This window comes from Pteropus alecto, unplaced genomic scaffold, assembly GCF_000325575.1.
Source record: "Pteropus alecto unplaced genomic scaffold, ASM32557v1 scaffold468, whole genome shotgun sequence".
NCBI lineage: Eukaryota > Metazoa > Chordata > Mammalia > Chiroptera > Pteropodidae > Pteropus > Pteropus alecto.
In genome coordinates, this window is record NW_006441394.1 from 496,203 (window position 1) to 508,550 (window position 12,348).

The 12,348-nt window shown below is 57.8% G+C and overlaps 2 protein-coding genes across 2 annotated transcripts in view; one reads left to right on the forward strand and one right to left on the reverse strand.

Moving 5' to 3' along the window:
- The first annotated feature begins 1,273 nt into the window (after positions 1-1,273).
- PHOX2A (paired like homeobox 2a) lies at positions 1,274-6,144 on the forward strand. The gene is made up of 3 exons (XM_006918688.2): positions 1,274-1,661; positions 3,813-4,000; positions 4,890-6,144. The coding sequence occupies exons 1-3, from the start codon at positions 1,445-1,447 to the stop codon at positions 5,337-5,339; spliced, it is 855 nt and encodes a 284-aa protein (XP_006918750.1). The 5' UTR covers positions 1,274-1,444; the 3' UTR covers positions 5,340-6,144.
- Positions 6,145-6,364: 220 nt separating this feature from the next.
- INPPL1 (inositol polyphosphate phosphatase like 1) overlaps positions 6,365-12,348 on the reverse strand; it is a 13,672-nt gene continuing 7,688 nt past the window's right edge. Inside the window, exons 16-28 of the mRNA XM_006918689.3 lie at positions 12,273-12,345; positions 12,100-12,188; positions 11,820-11,901; positions 11,600-11,689; positions 10,942-11,055; positions 10,690-10,778; positions 10,141-10,228; positions 9,886-10,041; positions 9,563-9,641; positions 9,327-9,467; positions 7,515-8,187; positions 7,114-7,247; positions 6,365-6,790 (exon numbers count right to left, since the gene is read on the reverse strand). Of these exons, the coding sequence (XP_006918751.1) occupies positions 6,700-6,790; positions 7,114-7,247; positions 7,515-8,187; positions 9,327-9,467; positions 9,563-9,641; positions 9,886-10,041; positions 10,141-10,228; positions 10,690-10,778; positions 10,942-11,055; positions 11,600-11,689; positions 11,820-11,901; positions 12,100-12,188; positions 12,273-12,345 (1,899 nt within the window). The 3' untranslated portion in view covers positions 6,365-6,699. The remainder of the gene's footprint in view (positions 6,791-7,113; positions 7,248-7,514; positions 8,188-9,326; positions 9,468-9,562; positions 9,642-9,885; positions 10,042-10,140; positions 10,229-10,689; positions 10,779-10,941; positions 11,056-11,599; positions 11,690-11,819; positions 11,902-12,099; positions 12,189-12,272; positions 12,346-12,348) is intronic.

Below are 12,348 nucleotides of genomic sequence, written 5' to 3' on the forward strand. Positions count from 1 at the left end.
CTCTAGAGAAGAGGGATGAGAGGCTGAGGGCAAGAGAAGGGATCACTCCGTTACTCCCTGTCCTGACACTCATCACACTGTGCCTAGGGGTGCTGGGAACCAGAGGGTCACACCGGTGGCCGCGGGCAAGAGGACTGAGCTGGGGGAACCGGGAGAGGGGAGAAGCAGGCCGGGCCCTGAAGGTGCAAGGCAAGGTAGTGTGGCCTTCAGGACAAGTCAGGAGGATAGAGGGGTCTCGGTTTCTGCGACCCTCCTCCTCTGTAGCAGCGCTCAGCGCCTGCACCACAATCCTCCCGCGCCCTTAGCGCTGCGTCTTGGGTCTCAGCTCTCCAAAGACTCTTTCTCTCCGCCTCTCAGCCTCGGTTCCTCCGCTGTCTGTCCCTGGCCTTGTCTTTCTGAGACTGTCCCTCCGTGTGTGTCTGTCTATCACTGCGCTGTTTTGTCTCATCTCTCTCCTGATCTCCATCGCAATCCTTTTTCCGTCCATGTCTCATCTCTTTGCCTTCTCGGTCTCGATGCCGCCTCCCTTTCTCCGTTCCCCTCTGTGTCTCTCTTATCCTGTCTCCTGTCTCTGCCTCGTCCTCATCTCCACCCCTGCATTCCTCTAGTCCAGGTTTTACCTTTGTTTCCATCTCTGTCCCTGTCCTCCTCTTGCTCCCGTCTCCAATTTCCCTCTCTCGTCCATGTCTACTCCTGTCTCCATCTGTGTACCTGTATCTCTCTTGTCTCTTGCTCTCTCTGCATGTGTCTCTGTCTCTCCTCTTCATCCACGCCCCTACCCCAGACTCCGTCTCTTCCTCGTTCGTGTCTCCATCCCCCCTCCTGGGCCGCCTCCGTGGCCCGCCGGGATGGGACCTCTCTGGGGGCGGGGCCTAGGGGCTGGATCGGAATAACTCGGTTATCAGGACGAATTGAATTAACTTCACACGAGCGCTCTCAGGCCCGTCTCCCCTCCCTTCTGTCGGGCCGCAGGTGGGGAAGCCAGGGAAAGGGGTCGGGACCCTCAGGCCTGGCACGATGCGTAGAGACCAAAGGTCTGGTCTGGAGTGAGGCGGGATGGGGACTCTAAGAATAGGGTCTCGCGCAGCCCCGCCCTGCACCTCCGGAGCCCTCAGAAGGTCGCGGGGACCCTTTGGGGTGGAGGGGTCGAGGATAGATAGAGGCGGGGTCTGGGGCTGCTCAGGCCCCGCCTCGAGGAGCTCGCCCCGCCCCACCCCCTCCACGGGGTCCTGCGCGTTAAAAGGCGCGCGGGCCGAGCCAAGCTGCTCTTGCGTCGCACCCGGGCGGAGCGCGGCCACGACGGGGCGGGCGGACTTGCGGGCGCTCAGAGCCAGCCTTGGGTCCTCGGTGCCTGGCGCTCGAACCCCCATTCCGACCCGCACCCAGCCCGGCACCTCAACCCAGACCCGGCCCGGCCAGGCCCCCGCCCTCGCCTCCCGGGCCGATGGACTACTCCTACCTCAATTCGTACGACTCGTGCGTGGCGGCCATGGAGGCGTCCGCCTACGGCGACTTCGGCGCCTGCAGCCAGCCCGGCGGCTTCCAATACAGCCCCCTGCGGCCCGCCTTCCCCGCGGCCGGGCCGCCCTGCCCGGCGCTCGGCTCCTCCAACTGCGCGCTTGGCGCTCTACGCGACCACCAGCCCGCGCCCTACTCGGCAGGTGAGCCCAGCCCCGTCCCAATCCTCTCTCCAAATCCTGAGGAACCTCCATCCGCTTCCCTAGTCGGCAAGTGACCGCGACTGTCCCCAACAGCTGCCACCATCCCTAGCCTGGCCAGACCCCCCAGTGTCCCGCAGGACCCCCAGTTCCCTTTGTAAGACGGGGTGACCCTAGGTAGAGTTGAGTCCCACCCTCTCATTCTTCCCGTTCCTCTTTTGCTGCCACATTCTTATCCCACGCTCTTCGGGTCAAGGAAACAGATCGCCGCTCCAAGCCCAGGCCCCTCGCCAGGCCCTCTCCTCCTCACCTGAAAGACTGATCATCCATCCCCTTGGAAGCCGCTTCCGGCTCAGTTTAAACAGACCTTCATCCTTATCATCCCCACCCACTTCATGCTCAACCCCCAGCAAAGACCCCTACAGCAGCTGAGCTGCCCATATGGAAACCTTCTTAGAGCCCCAGAAATATCAGGTTCCCCCTGCCCAGTTTTGCCCATCCCACCTGCGCCCAAACCCCCTTGCACCACTGAAACCTGTTCAATGACCCGAAGAAAAAGGTGCCAAGGTCATTAAGCCATTTTCATTTCCCTAGCCCCCTGGAGACTCTACCAGCTGGAGTCCTGCAGAACCCAGAAGCAGCCCCTAGGACACCCAAGCCCCTTGATCCAAGTCCCCGGCTAAACTCTCAGCCTCATGGAGCCTCTCAGGCATCCCTGTCATTCTGACTGGAGTCCAGGCTGCCCCACCCAATCTCCTTATCTTGTTCCTTCCTGGGAAGACCAGGGGAACCCAAGTAGAAGATTGGGGCCTGGGGCAGGGGGTAGGGAGGGATGGTGAGTTAAAGACCTGGATCTGGAGAAATGAGAACCAGAGAGGTGGAGCCAGAAACTGGAACAGGGATGGAGACACTGGACCCGATGCGAATGGGGATTGGGGAGTTGGAGAAAGGAAATAGGGAGATGGGCCCCAGAGAGATGGAGTTATGAGATGGGGATATAGGGACAGGTACAGAGAGAGGTGAGCAGAGATAGGACTATTGGGGACTCTGGGAGAAATGGGGACTCAGGTTTGGGGAGATGGAGATAAGAATCAGGTGATGGAAACAGAAGCATGGGAGATGGGGACCAAGGAAGATTGAAAACAGTGAGGAAGATGGGGATAAGAATGGGGTGTTGGCGACAAAGATTGGGAGAGATAGAGAACTAGAGAGATAGAACAAAGATGAAGAATATTGGGGACCCCTGGAAAATATGGAGACCTAAGCAGGGTTTGGAGAGAGGGATGGGGAGTTAGTGTCAGAAACACTCTCTGTGGGGCAGTGGGAACTGGGAAGGGGTAGATGAAGATGGAAGGGAAGAGAATGACAGGAAGGGGTGGAGCCAGCTTCAGGGGAGTTGGAACACCCAGAGGGGTGCCTGGGAGAAAGAAGGGGAAAGATAAGACAGAGGAACCTGGGTGGGGAGAAATAAGGACCCTTCCCAATGGGCACAAATAAGGAGAAAGTTGAAGCGAGACAGGGATAAAGAGAGATGATGAAGAGAAGGGGACACCTGGAGGAGAATGGGATGTGAGATGGGGCTGAGGAAACGAGGCCTGGGAAGGATCGAGATGGGGGGTGGGGGCACAGATCAGTACCCCGCAGAGAGCCCGTGGCGGGATTGAAAGCAGATCCAGGCGGGGGCGGGGGGAGGGGTCTGGGAGGGTCTCAGTCGTTTAGCAGAGGTGCTGGGCTGCTTGCTGATGAGACATGACAGCCAGACAAGGCTACGGTGGACTCTGCAGGACCTGAAGTCAAGCGAGCAGACTGACTGAGGGAGAGACACGCTGATGAGGGCCGGAGGGGCGGGTGGACTGCGGGAGGCGGAGGGGACACCGAGAGAGCCAACAACCGGTCAGCGGCCTTGACGAGAAGATCAGATTTTGGTTCCTTCGCTGCTGCTTTTGGGTCTTCCTGCGCCCTGTCCGCCTTCACCCCACGCCGGCTCTAGCGAACGAAAAAGAACGCTGAATCCGAGACTGAGAGGACGAAGCTGAGGGTCTAGGCCAGGGGCGGGGGACGCTGAGCGACCCCCTCAGGGGCAGGACACAGCGGGCTGAGCGCGATCCCTCACGACCCCACCCTCGTTGCTCCCCCTCCCATGCACACCCGTAGTGCCCTACAAGTTCTTCCCGGAGCCGTCGGGCCTGCACGAGAAGCGCAAGCAGCGGCGCATCCGCACAACGTTCACGAGCGCGCAGCTCAAGGAGCTGGAGCGCGTCTTCGCCGAGACCCACTACCCTGACATTTACACGCGGGAAGAGCTGGCGCTCAAGATCGACCTCACCGAGGCTCGTGTGCAGGTGTGTGTATGCGCGCGTGTGTGTATGAGAGTGTACACGCGAAAGGCAAGGAAGGTTAGTGCCCAACACGAGGGAGATCTCACTTGGCGGCAGGCAGGTGCAGCCTGTAGGAGAGCTAGGGAGGGCTAGGGGCCAGGGCGCCGGCCAGGGCGCAGGCCAGGCATGGTTGCGCAGGAGGAGATGGAATGTCTCAGGACTTGGCAGACCTGAGGCCCTCAGGAGACGTGAGCCCTACGATTTTCCCTTCACTTATCCTGGTAGGGCAGAGTGGTGCTGGAGAAGCTAAGACGGAGGATGAGTGGGTAAAGGGGGTGCTCCAGGCGACCTCAGGTCCCACCAAGGCGGAGGAGTTGGGGAAAGCGGGTCAGTGCCTCCAGGTCCCTACCCAAGCTCTGCAGCTGTGAAGCCCGTCAGCCTGGAAAGCCCCGGCTTGGAGCAGGCACAGGGCGGAGAGCCGGGCCAGGGTGGACTCTGTTGTCTTCCTTACAAATCCGAGTACGAATATCCAGTTTGCCCGCCTTTACTGGAGATCCTGGACAAAAGGTTTCTCCTCGTGCCCTAAACGGCTGTACACCTCTGTGAGACACTCAGGCGGGTATTCTCAGAATTTCTTGAAGGAGGAAATTGGGGGCCAGGGCCATGGGTGATGAGAGCGGTGGCGGAGTCCCCTCCAGCAGGGTCTGCGTGTGAGCGGATCCCAAGGGGAAGACTCTAGGGACCTGGAGAACGGGGCAAGTGGAGGGGGAGTGAAGAGGAGGGCAACGAGCTGAGTGGTGGAGGGCCGAGGGGCCACGCTCGGAAGGCTGGTGATCATTTTAATCCGGCCCCTTCCAGACCGAGGTCTCGCCGGCGCCTGAGGTCCGGGGCTGACTGGCACCTGTGCCCGCAGGTCTGGTTCCAGAACCGCCGGGCCAAGTTCCGCAAACAGGAGCGCGCAGCTAGCGCCAAGGGTGCGGCGGGCGCGGCGGGCTCCAAAAAGGGCGAGGCGCGCTGCTCGTCCGAGGACGACGACTCCAAGGAGTCCACGTGCAGCCCAACGCCCGACAGCACTGCGTCGCTGCCACCGCCGCCCGCACCCGGTCTGGCCAGCCCACGCCTGAGCTCCAGCCCGCTGCCTGCCGCCCTGGGTTCCGGGCCGGGTCCTGGCCCGGGGCCGCAACCGCTCAAGGGCCCATTGTGGGCCGGCGTGGCGGGCGGTGGGGGCGGCGGGCCTGGCGCGGGCGCAGCAGAGCTGCTTAAGGCCTGGCAGCCAGCAGAGCCCGGGCCCGGGCCCTTCTCGGGGGTTCTGTCCTCTTTTCACCGGAAGCCCGGACCCGCCCTGAAGACCAATCTCTTCTAGCCGCCGGACTCTGGAGACTCCGGGCCTGCCCCCAGAAACGTCCTTGCCCCTCCAGGACCTGACAGAGTCCCTCCTCATCCCGGACGCCTGCCTGGAAGTCCCCATCCGTCCCCACCTCCCACCGTGTCTGACCCCTAGGTGCACCCTCCCCAGCTTTGGAGACCAAGTTGGGGCCACTCTCGTTTTCACCCACCCCCACCTGGCAGAGCAGAGTACTTTTCACTGGGACGCCCCTCCCAGGAGAGCCCGGAGCCCCTTCTAGCTTGGCTTTCTTTGGAACCAGGATCAAAAACGCCCGACCCTAACAGTGCTCCAACGTGAGGGTCCTCATGGAGGAACAGCCGGCCCCTTCCCCTCGCTGTGCAGTAGGCTGGGTCATTTCCTCACCTTGGTGACCAGTCTGCTGCCCTGCCCCTCGGAGCCTACTCACACTGATCCCACCCATGGAAAGACCAGTGGCTGCGGGATAATCAGCAGCCTGAAGTGTCCCACTGCCAGTTTGTCCCTCATGCATTTCCTCCCTTCTGCAGCTGGTCTGGCACAGAGGGTAGCCTTTAGAGAATGGAGGGGCAATGGGACAGAGGGGTTTCCTCTTGATTTGTTTTTTGTTCTTTTCCTTTCTAAAACTTGTAATTTATTGAGGTGAGTTTCACTCAATCCAAATAAAACTTAATTTATTGAAGACATCATATTGGCCACCCCTCTGAGTACCTAAGATGGAAATAGGCTGTCTGCAAGGGCCTGGTCCTCCTTGCGACCAGAGGACCAGTGACTGCCACATATCCCCACATAGACCAGGAGACGGCAAGAACTAAGCAAACTGGCACTTTATGGAAGAGATCCTCCCTCCACCCCCAATCGACCCCAATAATATTAAAGTGCCCGCCCTCCTTAAACCCACACAGAAAAACTTAAATAAACCCAGCCTGGTTCTCGGGCTGTTCCTTCATTTCCGGGTGGACACCCCAAAGTGAGAGTTGGGGAAAGCTGAGCCCCTCTGGCTGTGGTTCAAGGCCAGAGGAACCAAAAATGAAAGTGGGGACCCAGACGTACCCAAATGGACCCCTCGGGCACCCATGGGGCTGAGAAGAGGAGTCCAGATAGGGAGGACAGCACCAGAATAACTGAGGTCCTCGGTAACCATGGCAACTGATCTCTGGTGCCCAGGTCTAAAAGGCGAGGGGCAGGATGTCCTAATTAGGGCATTACAAATGACTGGGCAGTAGGGAACGCAGATCCCCAATAAATACGAAGAGAGGTACTGCCCTGCCCCCCATAACTTTTCAACTCTGGGGCCATGACTAGGTCTTCCTGGGGTCACGGAGGAGCACTGAGTTAGCAGCTTCACCTTGCCACGCTATCACTTGCTGAGCTGCAAGGTGTCCAGAAGGAGGCGCTTGTGAGCCGGGTCTTGCACCCCAGCCTCCTCCAGGTCCTCCTCGGTGATGTCACTGTAAGGATAACAGAAGCTGGGAGGTGGGCAAGGTGGTCCAGAGCAGTGGTCCCCAACCTTTTTGGCACCAGGGACCGGTGCTCCTATGAGAATCTAATGCCTGACGATCTGAGGTGGAGCTGAGGCGGTGATGCTAGTGCTGGGGAGCAGCTGCAAATATAGAAGCTTCTCTCACTCACCTCCTGCTGTGCAGCTGGGTTCCTAACAGGCCAAGGACCACTACCCACTGGTGACTGGGGGTTGGGGACCTCTGGTCCAGAGGGCTCCTAGCTCTAGCCCTGGGGGCAGATCCACCCCGCCCACCTCCAGTCCCACCCCCACCTGAGAAACTCCAGGTCGTCCCAGCCATTGTGCACCAGGCCCTCCTCGTAGCGCTCCAAGCCGATGGCCCGCAGCCAGGCACCCATGCCTGCCTCACCCAGCCCGCCAGCACGCCCGCTCTGTGGACATGGCGCCTGAAGGAATAGGGCATGTCAGGGGGAGCACTGAGGGTGCCCACCCACAGAAATACCAAAAGATGGCCATATTCTACCAACTGCTCTTGGTTGTGAGGGAGGGAGGCAAGGACTGGGCCTAATTCATGTGTTCCCCTACTCCCTAGTACCCTGCTCAGGGTAGAGGGGACACCACAGAGTACTGAATGGTAGAGTAAAAAGATACCACAGTCCATGGGCAAGCACATACCTCAGGTACACACAGCCAGCCACCTCTGGTCCACATACCTCCTCTGCCAGGTCCTCCTGGATGCTCTCTCGGATGCGAGGTGGAGGGAAGCTGAGAGGCCGGCCATAGTCTGAGGGCAGCCCTCGGGGTGGCTGCAACTCCAGTGGGCCTGGCAGGAGCACTGAGTGGCCAGGCCCAGCAGGAGCATAGTCCACCTCACTCAGTGTCTTGGCCATCTGCAGCACTGAGCAGGAGCGATCGTCCCCACTGGCTACCTCCCCCAGGAAAGCACTGGTAGGTGAGGGGCCTGGGGGCAGTGGAGGTCTTGGATGGGCCTTGGGAGGCGGTGGGCCACGGGCCTCACCCCCACTACGACCTCGGACCGCTGGCCCTGGCAAAGGATCCAGGCTTGGGGGCAAGAAGATGGCCGAGTCCGGCAGTGGTGGGGGTGGAAAGTCTGGAGGGGGCAATGTGCCTCCAGACTCTTCATCTGATGAGCTCCCTTCTCCTACACGGGGCGGCCGGTGGCGCCCAAGCTGTGGAGCAGGCACTGTGATGGCCACCTTGTTCTTGGTGGCAGGTGGGACAGGGGCCCTGGCAGGCGAGGGTGGCTCTGGGGGCAGCAGCTGGTGTGGGACCCCTTCAAGGACGTAGTAGGCAGGGTTATTGAAGCTGTTCTTGGGTGGGGGCGCTGCCACTCCATCCGCCTCTGGAGACCCTTCAGGCTTCAACCTGGGTTAGAAGCAGGATAACTAAGTCAGGACCCAGAAACTCAAAGTGAAGGTAGTAGGGGCAGTGGAAGGAAAGCTGGACTGGGAGTTAGAAGAGATAGGTCCCAGTCTCAGACTTGCACGTGACCTTGAGCATATCGCTCTCTCTCTGGCCCTTGGTGTCTTCAGGGGAGTTAAATGGATAACACCTAAACTTCCTTGCCTCCCTTGCTGAGATTCTAAGATCTTTTATGACTTTGTAACTGAAACCTGAGCGTAAAGGAGTAAAAACAGGTGTGAGAAGGCATGGCAATAAAGGCCTTTAATGAAAGTGACCAGTCCGAGCTGGAGATTTGGAAAGCCTCCGGAGGCATCTGATGGGCCAGTCTACTGAGGAATACTAACTCAGGAATTCAGATTAGTTTTACACAAGCCTGGAGATTAAAACCAAGGTGATTGATAACAGCTGAAGAAGAGTGAATAAAGCACCAAACTGGACCTAGGAGTTTCTATTTAAAGTCAAGCAACGATTTGATATAATTAGAAAGCAAGCCTTACTTTACCAAAGTATGATCCACAGAATACTAGTTCCCCAGGATAGTAATAGTTATTATGTGGAAAAGAAGTTTCCTGGCCCATTAAGTTTGGGAAACTATATTCAACAGAGTTGAAAAAGGATTTCCTTCCTGTCCACATGCTCAGAGCTTTTGCTCATGCTAATATGCACTGGGAATATCTAAGAAACAAATCTAGCAAGAACCATTTCCCCAACTCATCTGACCACAAACCCATTTCCAGGGGGGCATCTTATAAGGTAGTGCTCCACAGAACACACCGAGCGAAACCTGGACCTGAGCCTTGCGCCTTCTCTGCCCAAAGACTCAAGCTAAGTCTGTTTACACGGAGGGAACTGTTGCAGAAACATTTTCTAATTCCACTTTTTAAGGCAGAATTGAGAGGAAAGGCTGACTGTGTTCCCTTTGACTCACAGAGCCACACTTAAGGGAGGCCTGACTAGCCAGAGTGGCCATGGGTGTAGGGCCCCAGCACCTATGGAGGGCAGAGCATGCAAGTAGCAGACGATCCCCAAGCTGGCCCTGAGAACCACGCTGGCCCTGAGAGCCATGGATAAAGTAGGGGGATGACAGGTTCTTCTCTCACCTGGGGGTCAAGGGCTCCTCTCGGGGAGCAACTCGAGGTGGGGCCGGAGGCCTCCCAGTTGGCGGTGGTTTCTCTGGTTCTTCAAATAACTTGGACAGAGGACAGGAGGCCTCTGCGGAGGCTGGCTTGCGGCTCCCTGACCTGCCAGGAATGCACAGAGCAGGAAAGGTGAATAGGGGCTGACCAAAAGTCCCCAGGCACCCCTTCTCATGACACCCAACATGGCCCCAACTCACCTGGGCTCCTGGCTGCCTCGTGACACAGAGGGAGCTTTGCTCTTTGCTCCTGCCTCATCCTTATCAATGCTGATCCACTCTGAGGGAAGAAGGAAAAGAGACTCAGGGGAGACCTAGAGTCCTAGATCCCAGACACTCACTGATCTTCCAGGCTCTTCCCAGCTACTCCTCAGGGCAGGCCCACTCCTGGCAATGGATGCAGAACTTCCAAACAACTGTATTCTAGAGATTCAACATGTCCTCCCCACGCCCCTGGTCTTCCCCTCTAGTCCAATTGTATCACCCCATCTCATGCCCCACACCCCTCCCAATGGAGCCCCCACCGTAGAGTCGCTCACGGGTGCCCAGGCGCTCTGTGGGCACCCGCACCTTCATGGAGCCACGGATGTTGCCTGTCTCTTCGCCACGGTGAGATAGAAAGGTCAGGAACTGCTGGGCTGTGCTGCCAATCATAGACTTGAGCGCCACAACGCACTCTCCTGAAGGGCAGATGGGGCAGACCGGCAGATTGCCAAACCTTTCTAGGCCCCTGCATGGCTTCCTATGCCCCTCGGTACCCCTCACCCCTCACCCCTCACCATAGGATTCGTAGCCATCCATGGACTTGACTGTGAGCAGGAGGTGCTGGTCCTGCAGGTACTCAATGTCAGCAAGAATTGGCTTGAGCTGGGGAGCGGAGAGGCCCAGAGAGGAATGAAGCCCCACAAACCACGCCCTCCTGACCCGGACACCAATCACTCCTTCCCTCAGGATTGCGCATGCTCACTCCCATTCAACTCTTAAGGAAAGATCCCAAATCCTTAATGTAGAAGACACAGCCCTACACAGGCCTTTCAAAGCACTTAACAGCATTTTACTCATTTTCTGCATCCTCAATGGCCAACACAGGACCCCACATTTAGCAAAAGCTCAAGAAGTATTTATTGAATGAATGAACGTACTCTAACTTGGTCCCACATCCCCCCAAAAAAGCAAATGCCTTCATCCTCACTCACATCCATCCCCTACCCCACCACATGCATAGATATGTGTGCACTCTGCTGGCTCTGCCTGCCCTCCCTGAATTCACTCTGCTGCACCTCTCTCTGTGCTCCCGCCACAAACCCAGGCCCTGCATGCAGCCTCACCGTGGGCAGTTGGCGCGAGGACCATTGCACTTTGAGGAAGTTGATGTTGTCACTGCTCTGGGCATCATTCTCAAAGCTCTTCTTGTACTCTGGGGAGGGGGTAGGGGACACCCAACTGAATGCCACCTCCCAGCTACCCTTCCCCCTAACTAGGGGGCTCGCTGCTCTAAGCAGCTTGGGCCCCCATCCTCCTTGGGCAGCTTGCACCCCCCCAACCCCCTCGGCCCACTCCAGCCCTGGGCCTCCTCTGACCCTCCAGGCAGGTGGAGTAGAACTCAATGAAGAACTTAGTGCGGCTGGCTGTCTTCACAATGGCCTCGATGCTCTCAAACTCAATGTAGGCCTGGTCTGAAGTCTTTGAAAGCCCTGAGGGGCAGAGGGAGGAAGGCAGACAAGAGAGCTGAGAGGGTGACAGGAGGAACAGGACAGAGAAAGTGAGCCCGAGGACAGGAAATCAGGGACCCTGGCAGAGCAGGAAGAAAGGCCAGGAGGGGCCTCCCCAGTTCCAAGAAACCAATAGAGAGACCCTAAAGCCCAGACCCTGGATCAATGCAGACAGACTACCCAAGGATAAGGGGACATTTAAGAGGGGGTGGGGCACCAGAATGCCTCAGGGATTGCCCACTAATAATCCACCATACCACCAGGCACTCAGGGGCATACATGTGGCCCCAGGCACACACAGACACATATATGTTTCCATTCACTCATATACACACATATTCATGGGCATGGACCTCTGACAATGACTCAGGCACACAAATACCCTCACATATCATATTCGGAAACATTCTTGCATGTATAAGTACACACACATAGACATATACACTCAAACCAGTGTACAACCCAGGCTTCTGCCTGTGCCCACCCAGATGTGTGCCATACCCACAAGCATATCCAGAGTAGTCACCTTTCTTGGAGATAAACTGAGAGGTAACCCCAACCTCAAATGTCCCAAACACGGGAGAGTGGTCACTGGTGACGATGTCATCAGTGCAACCTTGGGAGGGGGATAAGAATGGAGACTCAGGGAAAAGCTCTTTACCCTCTGCTCCCACTTCCCAAAGTAGGGCAGAGTCAGGACAGTCACCACCCAGGATCACCCATCACCCTGTCAGGAAGGCTCTGACCATAGGAATTGCAGATGATGTGTGTCTCAGGGTAGGATTTCCAGAGAATCCGGTCACACCATGAAGGCACATTGGTCCTGACCTGGGACAGGGAATGGCAGCACGGTCAGGGCCAACAGCTAGGGTTGCTTGTCGTCAGACCCCGCAACCTCCCAGAGCTGATAAGGGCCATAAGTGCTAGAGTGCTAACTGCAGAGGCCCACAGCCTTGAAACCACACACATTCTTAATTCACTGCAGTCCTAGAGGTGTCTTCCAAGGCCCACCCTGTTCTCACTCACCCCAGTTGGCTTCTGCTTGTGCCAGGCATACGTGTCCCGGGAACCCCGCTCATAGCGGTAGGTGGGTGGGAAGGAGATCTCCTCCTCACCTAAGGAAGGCAGGGGACAGGTCAGGGCTCAGGGATACCACAGACCTCTGGCCCTCAGAGACCTCCTCCTGGGCCCACACTCACTGAATCTAAGGAAGACCTTGTGCTTTTCCCGCTCCAAGTTGAGCTGGTCCACCCTGAGCAGGGGCTCAAACTCCTT

Bases quoted from the DNA above. Each gene is read 5' to 3' on its own strand.
- PHOX2A (XM_006918688.2), top strand. From the start codon at position 1,445: ATGGACTACTCCTACCTCAATTCGTACGACTCGTGCGTGGCGGCCATG. The intron at 1,662-3,812 runs GTGAGCCCAGCC...GCACACCCGTAG, and splicing joins GCCCGCGCCCTACTCGGCAG to TGCCCTACAAGTTCTTCCCG. The intron at 4,001-4,889 runs GTGTGTGTATGC...CTGTGCCCGCAG, and splicing joins TCACCGAGGCTCGTGTGCAG to GTCTGGTTCCAGAACCGCCG.